Genomic DNA, 14,150 nt, shown 5'->3' on the forward strand with positions numbered 1-14,150 from the left:
CTTAGGATAAATGATCTACATCCTCAGGAGTGCAGAATCCCTTCAAGAAAAATGGCAAAAGGTGACCGGAGGAGGGAGAACAATAGTGGCGAAGTGAGGCGATTTCCAACTCGGCTGCACCATGTTCTTCGACTTGCAGAGACCACCACGATGGTTATTTCCCATCGATGTCTTCTTGAAAGTTTTAAAGGACTTCAGGGCGAACGAATTTTCTTTTGGAAGCAAGTCGATTAGAGGTCTGTGGAGGGAGATATGGCCGGACAAAGGAGAGCCCAGAAAACGGTGGGGGAAGAGCGATTTTGTCGTTGGCAGTCCCACTTCTCGGTCTCGATTCTTCTTCTCCAGCTCGTTTCAAGTTCGATTGGTTGCCCAGACTTCATGTATAGACCAAGGCGAGCAAAAGCCCTCCAAGAACTCGGCCAAAGGTGGCCGGAGTTGGGAGAACGATGGAGGCGAAAGGAGGAGGCGCGGCTGGGCTCGGGAGAGAACTGGGGAGGGATTTCTGGAATTCTGGAAATTCTGTCCTTGTTTTCAATTTCCGGAAATAGAAATGTATTTATACCAAAATGGAAATATCTTCAAAAATCCATAACTAATTCACACGAACTCCGATTTTCGCGTTCTACATATGCACGAGTTCGTATCGACGAGCTCTACGACTTTCATGAAGGAAATTTTCCCAAATTCCGTAAGCATAAAAAGTCAACTTTTCACGAGCCCCTAACTTATGTTCGTTTTCGAATAAAACTTGTTTGAACTAATTCCACCACTCCTCCGAGCTTCGTACTTTCTCCCATGACCACAAAATCATTTCCAAAATGTCATCGGAAATTAACTTGAATTTTCGGGGTATTACATCATTATACTCTCAAAATAGTATAAATAATAATGTAGGGAGGAGAACTATATCTCCAACCTAACGGGAGACCCGTGCCCGTTTTAAAAAAAAAAACAAAAAAAAAAAAAAAAACCTTATCAGACGACGCTTTTCACACAATGAAAAAAAAATTTCCGTCGTGTGTTAATGGAAAATTGTTTCACACTACACCAAAAGTTCAATCAAACGACAGTTTTTCACTGACGTCTGATAAGGGGTGCTACTGTTGTCTATCTCAATGCCGTCTGATAGTTGAATAAGAGAATACCATGAAACTGTAGTCTGAGATTGTTTTGCACAAGAGCACTGACTAACGTGACTATATATTGTCTGAACACCAGAAAGAACAACAACGCCCAATATCTCAACTCTTGTGCAAATCTACTTCAGTCAACAACATTATGGAGGAAAGAAACTTGTGAAGAATTGTTTGAACCCAAAATACGACCGCACCTGAACGGTGCTGGCACGCCCACACAAGAAAAGAGACTGTTGACCAGCTCAAGAAAAACTGGAGCCAAACAAGAACAATCAAAGAACATTGGCTTGTAAATAAACTGTTGTTTGAATGAAGCTTCTACATCAAATGACTAGCTATTTTCTATTGACTGGATTTAAACAAGACAACAGAAAATCGAAGAAAGCATTGTCTGTTTGTATTTGATACTACAAGTTTCTTAAAAAAACGTACTATTGTTTGAATTTTTATTGGACAATGGTTTTGATGTAGAGTCTTGTTGTGCTGAAATGGCTCCAACAACAGTTTTTGCTATCTTTTTTTTTTTTTTTTTGACTTTGTCAAGGGGAACCCAAAGGCTTCCTAGGCCCAAGATAAACCCCTTCGGCGCATGTGAAATGCTCCAACTGTGCATTGCAGCACAGTGCCTCGCCACTTTGACAGCTTCGGGGTTCGAACCTAGGTTGGGGAGCACACCCAACTAGGCAAGAACCACTAAGCCACTTGCAGTTTTTGCTATCCATTTAGTTGTGTTTATCTCCCTTGAACAATTGTTTTTATTTAATTGAGAGTGGTATGAAAGTGACTGATATTTTACTAAAAGCAACTTTGATACATATAATAAACTCCAATAGATCCAACAAAGACAATTTCATAAAGCATTAATCCATTTCATTAGCTTAACAAGCTTTCAAGTTTCATAAGCTTTACATGATGATAAAGAAGAATACAATTTGCTGGGTGATCCATTTCATTAGCTTAACAAGCTTTCAAGTTTCATAAGCTTTACATGATGATAAAGAAGAATACAATTTGCTGGGTGTTCCAAGCTTGATCTCCGAGTGATTGCATGGGGTTACATTGGCACTATTCCAGTGTTCAACATTTCCTCTGCTCTGTTGTATCTCCCAATTAACATCGCACCTAAACAAAGGGCATATCAGCAATCATTTTCTAAATCCAATTATTCTTTCTGCCAAGCAAAATTGAAAACACAAATGTCATCTGTATCAAAAACTGAAGGAATGAGAATTGAAGAAAGCAAATTATCCAATCAAAGCAACATTGAATATAATGAAGTACAAGAACTAACAATTCAACACAAAGAGATCAGCAAATCACTTCTTTAGCTTTCTAAAATTGTATGTCCAGTTACTTCTAAAGCAACCTCATCTAAAACTAATCCAAATTCCAGAAACAAGAGCATTCCCAGTGTCTTCAAATTTGATATGAATTGCAATAAGTCAATTTGTGAACTCTACTTGTCAAAGGACGTCTCATATCTTCTAAACCTCAAAGCTTGACTCAATGCCAGCTATCCACTAATATACAACACTTTTGAGAAACTTTCGTTGTACAAAGATGTCATGCATCGTACATAATTTGGGCCGTACCCTTTTGTTCATCTTCTTTTCTTTTCCTTTTTCTTAAAGGAGAAAAAATCCAAAAGACGAAGGGGCCATCTTTGTCCATTGACCCAGTCAAACATTAACCCCGCCTTTTCCGTTGCTCCGTTCCCGGAGGCGGGTAATACCCAAAATTAGATTTCCGACGCAGAGGCAAACCTTTTCTCATTCCTGCTGTTGCCACCTAACCCCTCTCGGACAAAACCGTCATTTCACTCCTGCGCGGCGGACCTCATTCCGACGTGGCACCAGACCGTTGGCTAGAGCAATCATCCACAATAACAACCAAACCGGAAAAACAGGAAACGAATTCATTAGCAGCTAATCCATTACCTTTTGACACTCAAAAATTTTAAAAAATAAAAATTAAAAAAGAAAAATCTACCTGTAGCTGCTATTTTATTCTTCTGCATTCCTTCCCTGATTTTTTTTTCCTTCCATTTATTAATCATGAAGGGATCGACGAGAGCCAACAAAGTGTTCTCCGAAGAGTCGACCAGCCTCCCTGGACAGAAGTTCGGCCGGTTGAAGAACTACCCCGACGGGGACGAAAGCCCTAGTCCTCCGAATTACGACCCGGACTTATTAGGCGGCGAAGACTTGTCGTCCTCTCCATTCACCAAGTCTCCTTGGTCCACGCACATGTACAACAAGGAACATACTTCTCCAGAGGCGGCCGGGGAGCCTAACTTCTCCCCGAACGTCCTCATGGGCTCCCTTGTCCGTGAGGAAGGCCATATATATTCTCTGGCCGCCTCCGGAGACTTGCTGTACACGGGGTCGGACAGCAAGAACATTAGAATCTGGAAGAAACAGAATGAATTCTCCGGTTTCAAGTCTAACAGTGGTTTGGTCAAGGCTATCATACTCGCCAACGATAAAATCTTCACAGGGCATCAAGATGGGAAGATTAGGGTATGGAGAGTTTCAACCAAGAACCCAAGCAACCACAAACGAGTCGGGACCCTTCCGACTCTGAGGAACTTATTAAGGTGCTCGATGAAGCCGAGTAGCTACGTCGAGGTGCGACGACACAGCAGCAAGGTTTTGTGGATCAAGCATTTCGACGCCATTTCGTGCTTGAGCTTGAGCGAGGACAAGACCTTGCTCTACTCGGCGTCGTGGGATAAGACGTTTAAGGTGTGGAGAGCCTCCGATTTCAAGTGCTTGGAGTCCATCAACGCTCACGACGACGCCGTTAACGCGCTGGTGGTGGGATTCGACGGCTTGGTTTTCACCGGTTCGGCTGACGGAACCGTCAAGATATGGAGAAAGGAGTTACAAGGGAAAGGGACGAAGCATTTCTTCTCGCAGACGCTGTTAAAACAGGAATGCGCGGTTACGGCGTTGGCGGTAAACCCAGAAGCGACCATTGTTTACTGTGGATCATCGGACGGTTTGGTTAATTTCTGGGAGCGGGAAAAGAATCTCCAACACGGCGGTGTTTTGAGAGGGCACAAGTTGGCGGTTCTATGCTTAGCGGCGGCCGGGTGCTTGGTGTTCAGTGGCTCAGCCGATATGGGGATATGCGTGTGGAGACGGTCGTCGGAGGGGGACCACATTTGCTTGTCGGTGCTGACGGGGCACACCGGGCCGGTGAAGTGTTTGGCGGTGGAAAAAGATAAGGAGGCTACTTCCGGGGAGACGCGGTGGATTGTGTATAGCGGGAGTTTGGACAAGTCGGTGAAGATGTGGAGGGTTTCAGAACAAGCGCCGCCGATGGTGCCGAACCAGAAGCACCAGCATTACACGTCCGATGGGTACTGCGTGCCCATGTTGAGCTCCGCCCCAAGCTTCGCCTCTCGTACATCTATGGGTTCCAGAAGAATTTAGCGTTTCAATTTTTCTCAGCTGGCCGGATATCGATCTACGTACCCTTTAATTTGTTCTTTTTTCCTTGATCTGATTTGACAACGTAACATTGAAGATTGTATACTCGGTGGATTGTATTGTGATATCATTGTAAAACTTCACATTAATTGATCATGAGAACGTAAAGATCACATAACATATATCTTGTGATATCGATCATTTGGTATTTATATCTGCGTAGATATGATTTCGTTGTAGTTATTATGATAGATCTTAATATTGTCGGTATCATTTTTGTTAATGATCAGTGTGTGTATATATATATTCACCTAATAATTTAACATGCAACTAGGGGTGTAAATGAGCCGAGCCGGAGCGAATATCAGGGTGATCATGTTCGGCTAATTTGTTTTTTATCGAGTTCGAGTCGGGCTAAAGCTTGAATTTTTTTTTTCCATGCTCAAGCTCGGCTCGGCTCGGCTTGAATATTTTTCTTAAGCCCGAGCTAAGCTCGGCTCAGCTCGATTTATTGGACAAGATCGAGCTTAAATAGGCTCGGCTGAGTTCATTTGACTTTAAATTTAAAAATTAACAAAGGAAGAAATAAAATTTAAAATAATAATCCAAAATTTGATGTCTAACCATCACACAAATCCCTTTTGACTTTGGATTCATGCGTCTGCGGTGCAGTGGATTAGTCTGGCTTTCGCCGCAATGTCGGTGCAGGTGTCCTGGCGCTGGGATACCACTGCATGGGTGTGTGAGTTACTAACAGCTAACTACCTGATCAAAAAAAAAAAATCCCTTTTGACTTTATTGTAATATATTTTACTTAAAATCTCAGATACTCTTCTAATTGAAAAGGAATGTAATAAAAATAAGGAAAATGATTTGTGGCCTCAATGAGGCCTAAGATTTGTAGCCTCAATCTTAGGTGTCATGCCATGTCATCCACACACATCACCTATTTGTCAAATCATGCTATGTAATTCTTGAGAAAAAGACCATCTTATCCTTCCAAAATCTAATGACTCTAAATTATTTTGGCTTTTTTCTAAAGAAAAAAAAAATTTGGCTTTCTTTCATTTTTTTTTTTTCGTTTCATTACACTCATGCTTAGATTTAAACAACATCAATCAAGAGTACAAAAAAATTCATGTAATTCAGTCAATAGATTTGCACGTACGTTCGATTAATAGATTTGCATAACACATGTATATGAATTCAACCTTTGTTGGGTTCCTGCAAATTTTGAAAATATAATGTGAAAAATACATATTCATATGATTGTATATATTCTTTTGTTCATTGTTTTCTCTTTAAGTATGTAAGGTTTAAACGTTAGATTTGAATTCATTATTTTTTGTTTGTTTTTCCCTTATATCTAGATTGTAGATATTAATTAATGGCTGCTAATGTGGAAATTTTTTCTTACCTCTTAATTTAGACATAAGTATTTTCCAAATTCAATTTATTAATGCTATTTTTTTTTGGATGAAATTAATCAATATTTGGAAAGAAAAGTTAACGTCTATTTCTTGGCACATAATTCAATATATTAATACCATTTGAAAAGAAAAATTAAAGAAAAAAATTTAACTAAATGAAGAAAAATATTGGTCAAAGAATCTATAGACATATCTCTTAAATTAATACATAATTAATAGCTGATATTTTTTTCGTCACTTAATTAAATTCATTAATGTAATTGATTCACCCCCTAACATCTAAAAGGAAATGTAAAAGGGTAAAGTTGGTGTTGCAATAGTATGATGTGACTTTTGAAAATAAAATTTGTATTTACTTACATGACATTACACCTAGGATTTGAGGCCACAAATCTTAGGCCTCATTGAGGCCCCATATCATTGCCCTAAAAATAATTAAAGATTTGAGATTAGAAAAATTATATTTTTAATTTATACTATAAATTTTCATGAGTCGAGTTTTCGACGTTTGTTAGCTTTAACAAACTCGAGCTACTCATGAGCTAGACGAGCCGAATATATCCTTGTTCAAGCTTGACTCGTTTTTTTGTCGAGCCTAATATTGAGCTCATATTCGGCTCATTTATCTTACGAACACGAGCCGAACGAGCTAAAATCGAGCCGAATACGAGTCGAATACGAACTGTATTGGATTAAGTTTTATAGCCAAAGAATGCTAATTAAGTTTAATCAGCCACAGAAAATTAAGTGCTAATTATGTTCGTCCTCTAATTTATTTAGAATACACGTACTGTGAACATTGCCTAGGACTTCAGGCACATGCATGTATCATCAAAGTATCAATCATATATGTGGCCAACTTTGAAAATGGATCAATGAAGAAGATAAAACAGTAAGATCTTAATTATTAATGGCATGGCGAACAAAACGTTTTCAACATCGATCTTAAATAATATTATATTGATGATTAATTGAAAACAGCACACCAAGACGTAATAAGTACTACTTAACCAAAAGATTCGTTTCAGATGATTGAGACTTCACACCATCTTTGATTCTATGATGCTTTCCTGGTTCTAAAGGAACGAATTCAATTTGTAAATTGTAAAACTGCGTCACCAAAAGTCTTCTCAATCGTGAACTACCGGCCTCTGTAGATCTTTCGAATATCTCAGTCTTAGGAATGTTTGAGATTAATTAATTAGGTGGGAGCTAGGAACCTGGCTCTCTGATATATATATATTGACTCTGTAAGCGCGCAGCTTTCTCTAACCTTACCTTAAAGTGTGATTTCGACTTCGATCATATGGGTGGACCGTGGATGACAGCAGCGCATAAGGCTACATTATTCAAAGTAAAACGTTGAAAACAAACTAATGGATTGCTCTGCATATTGGACTTCTGCTGGTGATTAGGTAATATTTATCCAAGATACATGCATTTCAAGCTCGACCGATTATTGATTGAATACCGATTATTAGTAAAAGAGGTAATCGATGAGAAAAACTTTAGTGCTTAAGTGCATCCATATATACATCAAGCTTAGCTTCAGTGCGTTTTCTACATTATTTCTAGATAGGGCTAGGTTACAACTTACAACATAAAGAGGCAGTGGCGGATCCAAAAATTTACTTAAATTAGGTGAATTTGGATTATAATAGCTATTAAGCAATAATCTTTGTGAGAAACTATTCAAATAATTTTATAATTTTCCAAAAATATGTATAACAAGCTCAATTGTTGCTCCTTATGGGGGAAAAATCTTTTTTTTTTTTTCCCCTTTTGGTTGAGATCACACGGTAGCCTCAAATTCACACTAGCAACTAAAGCTTCTAAATATTAAATACCGTGTATGTTATTTGAGTGCGTGCATCAGCCCACGTGCACTAGGCTATTGTTGGCCATATCTCATTGGCTTGAAGTTGTGAGTATATACCCATGCACGAACTTCTATACATTCAATTTTGTACAGAAAGCTGTGAGCTGTCGTCATTGTACCAAAAAAAAAAATCTATAGAGAAATTAGTCTAATTAGCCTAGACAGGTTTTGGATCCTGGATCCGCCACTGATCAAGACTATACTAGTATGCTACATAATATCAAACAAGCTCAACGCATGCACATCGATCCTTAACTCTCAAGAATTTGTGAGTAAATTAGAGTCTTTTATTTCGAAAACATAATCCATGTAATAACACAGTAAAGCAAAATCTTAAAACGAAGACATATAATTAAAATCAAGTTTTTGACCTTTCATTCATTAGTATATATGTATAAACACACTAAGTAGTTCAAATTTAGAGGTCGAAGTAAATTTTCTTGTTTAATTATCGAAAGAGAAAACGTTCAAAACTATCACATTTTGATCTATGCAAAGGGTTGGTAGTCAGTTGCACCAGGAATGGAGAAATGCAAGGAAAATCATCAACCCCTCCCCATTCAAACAGGTAAATAATCTCTCATCTTTACTAGTTACTATTTAGTATTTACTACTACAACTCCCAGTCCAAGCCCACTTCCATTAAATGCAACCTCGTTATCCAAAGCCCAAGTTTCGCGCACTGTAAGGACAACAGAGAATCCACGCTCAGATACCTGACTCTTCCGCTGCACAGACAAAACCCGGAAGTCCTGAACAGACCAAAACAATAAAAAGTCCGTAATACCCTCCTCGTGGTCCTCTCTCCGATACCTACACCACATCACAAAGGACAAAAGTACCCCCGTTCACTGGACCCCCACCAGTGGCACCACCCAACAACCGAAAAAGCGCAAAAAAAAAAAACAATCACCCCGGATAAAAAAAAAAAGTAACTCAAAAGATTCCAAATCCAAAACCAGCTCTCTCTGTCCCTTTCCCCTCCCCCCCCCCTTCCAACTTTCCCAAACACATTTTTCCTCCTCCCCAAAAACGCTACCTATCCCCCTGGAGACTTTCCATGCCTCCTTCCTTCCTTCTCTCCAATCCCACTTCCCTCTTCCTGCACTCCACTCTCACTTACTCCGCTTCCCCAAGTTTCCTTGGATTTCGCGCTCTAAGCTCATGGTTTAGCTGATTGTGGGCTGGTTTTGTTGTTCGGAATCTTTCCGGTTAGGGTTTCCGGATTCTGATTTGGACTCCGCAATGCCGCCGGAGGCGGAAGAAGCGGAGGAGGGGGCGCAGTACTCGTTTGCTATGGAGTATAAAGGTCCTCCGGTGAGTTACGATCTTCCGAAGGCGGTTCCGATCAACGTCGACAGAATCCCCGTGGCGGCTGTCGTCGGACAGGTGTCTATTCCGGATAAGTTGTCGTTGCCGGTGGTCCAGCCGGTTCTGGCGCCCGGTTCGCTGATGAAAACGTTCTCCAAAGAGCTCAAGGCTTCCCAGTCGACGGTGTCTCCGACCTCGGTGATCGCTTTCGATCGGAGAAGCGAGGACGACACGACGAAGGAGTTGGAAGGGTCGGAATCGGCGACGGTTTCGCCGGCGTCGGTGATTGGGTTCGAGGAGAGAGCTGAGGAGAGGGGGGCTGGGTGTGGTGCTTTGTCCGGAGAATTGAGTAGCTCCGGCGGGTTGGAGTTTTCGAACGGGTTGAATTACGGGTCGGGTGAGCTGTCCGATGTGAATAATGGTAGCTGGGCTTGGAGCGGAGGAGCATTGACGGCTCCGAGTGGTGGGAAGGAGAGTTTGGATTTGAATCAACCCGAACCCGATTGGGCTTCCTCCGAGTCCGTTTTGAGCTTGGACTATCCGTCTTCTCGGGTTTCCTCCACCAAGGCTGTGGACTGCGATGTGAAACGACCCGCTGTGGTGACGTTTCGGGACATTGAATCTGATGATGATGATGGTGTTGAGGAAGATGAGGCTGAGGTTGTGCCGGTGAAGCGGGAGCCTCAGAGCAAAGGAAAGAAGAAGTCTTGTTATAGATGTCTGAAGGGGACTAGGTTCACTGAGAAGGAGGTGTGCATTGTTTGTGACGCCAAGTACTGCAGTAGTTGTGTTCTGAGAGCTATGGGGTCGATGCCGGAAGGCCGAAAATGTGTTACTTGTATTGGATTTCCTATTGATGAGAACAAAAGAGGGTGCTTGGGGAAGTGCTCTAGGATGCTCAAGCGGCTGCTGAATGATTTGGAGGTTCGGCAGGTGATGAAAGCCGAAAAGTTTTGTGAAGCAAATCAGCTACCGCCGAATTACATTTGTGTGAATGGACAGCCTCTTTGCCACGAGGAGCTTGTTGTGTTACAGACCTGCTCAAACCCCCCGAAGAAGCTAAAACCAGGAAACTATTGGTATGATAAAGTTTCTGGACTTTGGGGAAAGGTGAATATGGTTTTCTTTTAGCCGATTTGTTGTTGTTTTGTAATTGTGATACTTTAATTTGTGACAAGATTTAATACCATGTTGCTGCTGAATTTTACAGGAAGGACAGAAGCCTTTGAAGGTAATCAGTCCCCATCTTAGTGTTGGGGGTCCCATCAAGGCAAATGCTAGTAATGGGAACACACAGGTTTTTATCAATGGCCGGGAAATTACCAAAGTTGAGCTTCGGATGTTACAGGTTGAACTTTCTACACTTATAGAATAGTTGTTATTAGTTGCAACAGGTTAATGTGTAGGGCTAAATAAAGATATTTTGTTGAACATTGCAGTTGGCAGGAGTTCAGTGTGCTGGTAACCCACACTTTTGGGTGAATGAGGATGGGTCATACCAAGAGGAGGGCCAGAAAAATACTAAAGGATACATATGGGGAAAGGTATGGTTTCTGACAGTACTTGTACTTTCCATTTATGGTTTGTTTTATTTTGGTCCGATTTGTTTGTTTGGTTTAGTTTTCCATGTATACTAATTTGTTCTTAATCACTATTTCAGGCTGGAACCAAGCTTGTTTGTGCTGTCTTGTCACTGCCAGTGCCTTCTAAATCTTCGAATCCTTGTGGAGAACCCCTGAGCTATGTTGGTAGCAGAGTCGTCCCTGATTACATTGAGCAGAGAATACTTCAGAAAATTCTTTTAGTTGGATATAATGGATCCGGAACAAGTACTATATTCAAACAGGTGATTGCTATATATATATACATCCTACTGTATCGCCACATCAACCTATGTGTCTTACAGGTGTATAGGAAAGAGGAGTCTGATTCCATTATAACCGTTTTAGTATCTGTGGATGCTATAATAACAAGAATCTTGGAATTTCAATGTCCTATTTGTTTATATCTGTGTAGTTGCTGCGGTAAAGCATACTTGCTGAAGCTTCTAGTTTGTTCTTATTGGGGTTTTTAAATTGAGTTATTTATGCATGACCATGTGTAACAATAAGCACACATACTGGAAAAAGATAGTCAATGAGTATCTTCACTTGGAAGGACCTCTTCACCTACATATTTTTACCAAGTCTTTTAATTTCAGGTCTCACTGGTTTTTCAGTATAGCTTTTAGTCTGCCCCCTTTTTTAGTAGAATCCAAAAGAAGTACGTTACTTACCGAGTTATTAATTTTCCTTCCAGGCCAAGATTCTATATAAAGCTATCCCTTTCTCGGAAGATGAGCGTGAAAATATCAAGTTTACAATACAGAGCAGTGTATATGGCTATCTTGGTATACTACTGGAAGGACGTGAGCGTTTTGAAGAGGAAAGTTTGGCTGAGATCAGAAATCAATGTTCTTCTAGTCAAACAGATGCGAGAGGTATGAGTTCATAACTTTTTCCATCCCATCTTTGACTTCATACATGTGTGCATGCATGTAATAATTTTTTATGGTTTTACCCCTTATTACAGCTTGATATGGAACAATTCAAGCATTGATCAACTGATCTGCATGACGTTGTTCTCTACATGCTTGCTTCATATGGGAATATCAGTGATTTAATCAACTGTATACATAACAAAACATCCATCTAGAATTCTAGATTGTATATAGGAGTAGAAGTAAATACCATCAATATAAGATAAAGCAACTTACAAAAGTTGTGTCGGCTTCGTTTTGTAAAGTTAGCAACCTTTTAAAAGCAGTTCTCTTTTGTTCGTTTATGGTTCTCTTTTGTCATTATGGTTAGTTATGTCTCTTACTTTGGTGTTATATGCTGAATCACAAAAGTCAGAGGGTTGTATTCTGCATGCATATGTTGACTTTGATAGCTTATAAATTTCTCTTCTTTTTAACAACAGGGAACAACAACAAAACTCTTTACTCCATTGGCCCGAGACTGAAAGCATTTTCTGATTGGCTTCTCAAGATAATGGTGTCAGGTGATTTGGAAGCCATTTTCCCAGCTGCTACCCGTGAATATGCACCATTGGTTGAGGAGTTGTGGAATGATTCAGCCATTCAAGCTACATTCAAGCGGAGAAGTGAATTGGAAATGTTACCTGGTGTTGCTACTTATTTCATAGAGAGGGTAAGATAATGGCCTGTGCTCTGGGTTCTAAATCTTTGAAACTGTTATAGAGATAGTCATGCCGTTCACGAGTATTACATGTGCTTAATTTAATCTACCTGGTTTTTTAAATACAATTTTCTCAGTCAATCTGCCCCAAAAGACTGGGGATGCACAATATCTTGAAAAGAGAATATAAATGACCCTGTACCTTTTAAGATCTGTAAATCCCTTAAAGACACAGTCGTAGTTATAAAAGGGCACTCAGAACAAGAGTGGAAGCAGCTGATTTGGTAGGGAGTGCCCCTGAAAAAGCATGTCTAATTATAGGTTTATATCCTTTTGACATGTTTAGAGTTCGTTGTAGTAAAATCAAGTATTGTTTGGCTCCGAAAATGCTTGGTTGGCATAAAAGTGCTTGGAGCTGCATACTGTTGCTTGATTTACAATTCCACATTTCAATTTGGCCTTGTAATTGTTAAAATTTCTCATTTGTATTCTTTTTCCCTGTTCAGGCTGTTGACATATTAAGAGTAGACTATGAGCCTTCGGATCTGGATATTCTATATGCTGAAGGTGTTACTTCATCTAATGGGCTTGCTTGTGTAGACTTCTCATTTCCACCGTCGGCATCTGAAGATAACATCAATCATAATAATGATCAGCAGGACTCTTTGCTTAGGTCTGCTATAGTGTTTATTTTACATTTCCGATGAATTAACTTCATTGAAATAAGTTAACAGTGATAATATCGAAATATTTAGATAGTTCCCTTGCACTGTTTGACACGTTGACTGCTATATATTTTATAACTTCGATTTATACAACTACTGTATGCCAATACTTCTTGCTTTGATGGGTTTGACTGTACACTAACCTTTCTCGTATCTGGTTGCTTCTCAGGTACCAACTGATTAGAGTAAATGCAAGAGGACTTGGAGAAAACTGCAAATGGTTGGAGATGTTTGAAGATGTTGGAATGGTCATATTCTGTGTATCCTTGAGCGACTATGATCAGTTTTCTGTGGATGGTAGTGGGTCCTTTTCAAACAAGATGCTACAGACCAGAAGTTTCTTTGAAAGCATCATTACTCATCCAACATTTGAACATATGGACTTCCTTTTGATTCTAAACAAGTTTGATGTGCTTGAGGAAAAGGTAGAAAGGGTACCACTTACTCAGTGTGACTGGTTTGATGATTTCCATCCAGTGGTTAGCCGTCATCGGTCCAGCAGCAACAACAGTAGCAACAACATTAATAGTAGCCCCTCGCTGGGTCATCTAGCAGCTCACTACATTGCAGTAAAGTTCAAGAGGCTATATTCTTCTCTAACCGGAAAGAAACTGTACGTTTCTCTGGTAAAAGGGTTGCAGCCTAATAGCGTAGATGCAGCTCTTAAATATTCAAGGGAGATTTTAAAATGGGATGAAGAGAGAGGCAACTTCAGCTTTGATTACTCTGTCTATAGCACTGAGGCAAGCTCTTATTCACATTGATGTCAAACTGATGAGGCTTGTAAATGAGTTTGTATTTTTGTGGGAGACTAAGCAACCACTGTAAATGTAATGGTTTGTATATGAGCAATAGAAAGATTGTTCCTTTCACCGGTCCTTGCTGATTCAAGATACGAAAGATCATTATATTTTACACAAAAAAGCATGTGAAGCAATTACAGGACACCGTTTATCCTTAACCTGTGCTTCTCCATTACTTGCAGCCTTCATTTGATGTAGTTCTGGATAGGCATGATAATGCAGGTTCTCAACTGGGTAAGAATTGGAGAACAAA

At 40.0% G+C, this 14,150-nt stretch overlaps 2 protein-coding genes across 2 annotated transcripts; both read left to right on the plus strand.

Annotated features, from left to right (window-relative positions):
• Positions 1–3,126: 3,126 nt before the first annotated feature.
• LOC133727319 (protein JINGUBANG) lies at positions 3,127–4,766 on the plus strand. The gene has a single exon (XM_062154912.1). The coding sequence runs from the start codon at positions 3,191–3,193 to the stop codon at positions 4,571–4,573; it is 1,383 nt and encodes a 460-aa protein (XP_062010896.1). The 5' UTR covers positions 3,127–3,190; the 3' UTR covers positions 4,574–4,766.
• A 4,093-nt stretch (positions 4,767–8,859) lies between these two features.
• LOC133719690 (extra-large guanine nucleotide-binding protein 1) lies at positions 8,860–13,966 on the plus strand. The gene is made up of 8 exons (XM_062145861.1): positions 8,860–10,300; positions 10,401–10,538; positions 10,630–10,734; positions 10,851–11,036; positions 11,489–11,669; positions 12,152–12,381; positions 12,876–13,042; positions 13,264–13,966. Exons 1-8 carry the CDS (start codon positions 9,125–9,127, stop codon positions 13,856–13,858), a joined length of 2,778 nt encoding a protein of 925 aa, XP_062001845.1. The 5' UTR covers positions 8,860–9,124; the 3' UTR covers positions 13,859–13,966.
• Positions 13,967–14,150: the final 184 nt, after the last annotated feature.

The sequence above is a fragment of the Rosa rugosa genome, chromosome 1, assembly GCF_958449725.1.
Source record: "Rosa rugosa chromosome 1, drRosRugo1.1, whole genome shotgun sequence".
Classification (NCBI taxonomy): domain Eukaryota; kingdom Viridiplantae; phylum Streptophyta; class Magnoliopsida; order Rosales; family Rosaceae; genus Rosa; species Rosa rugosa.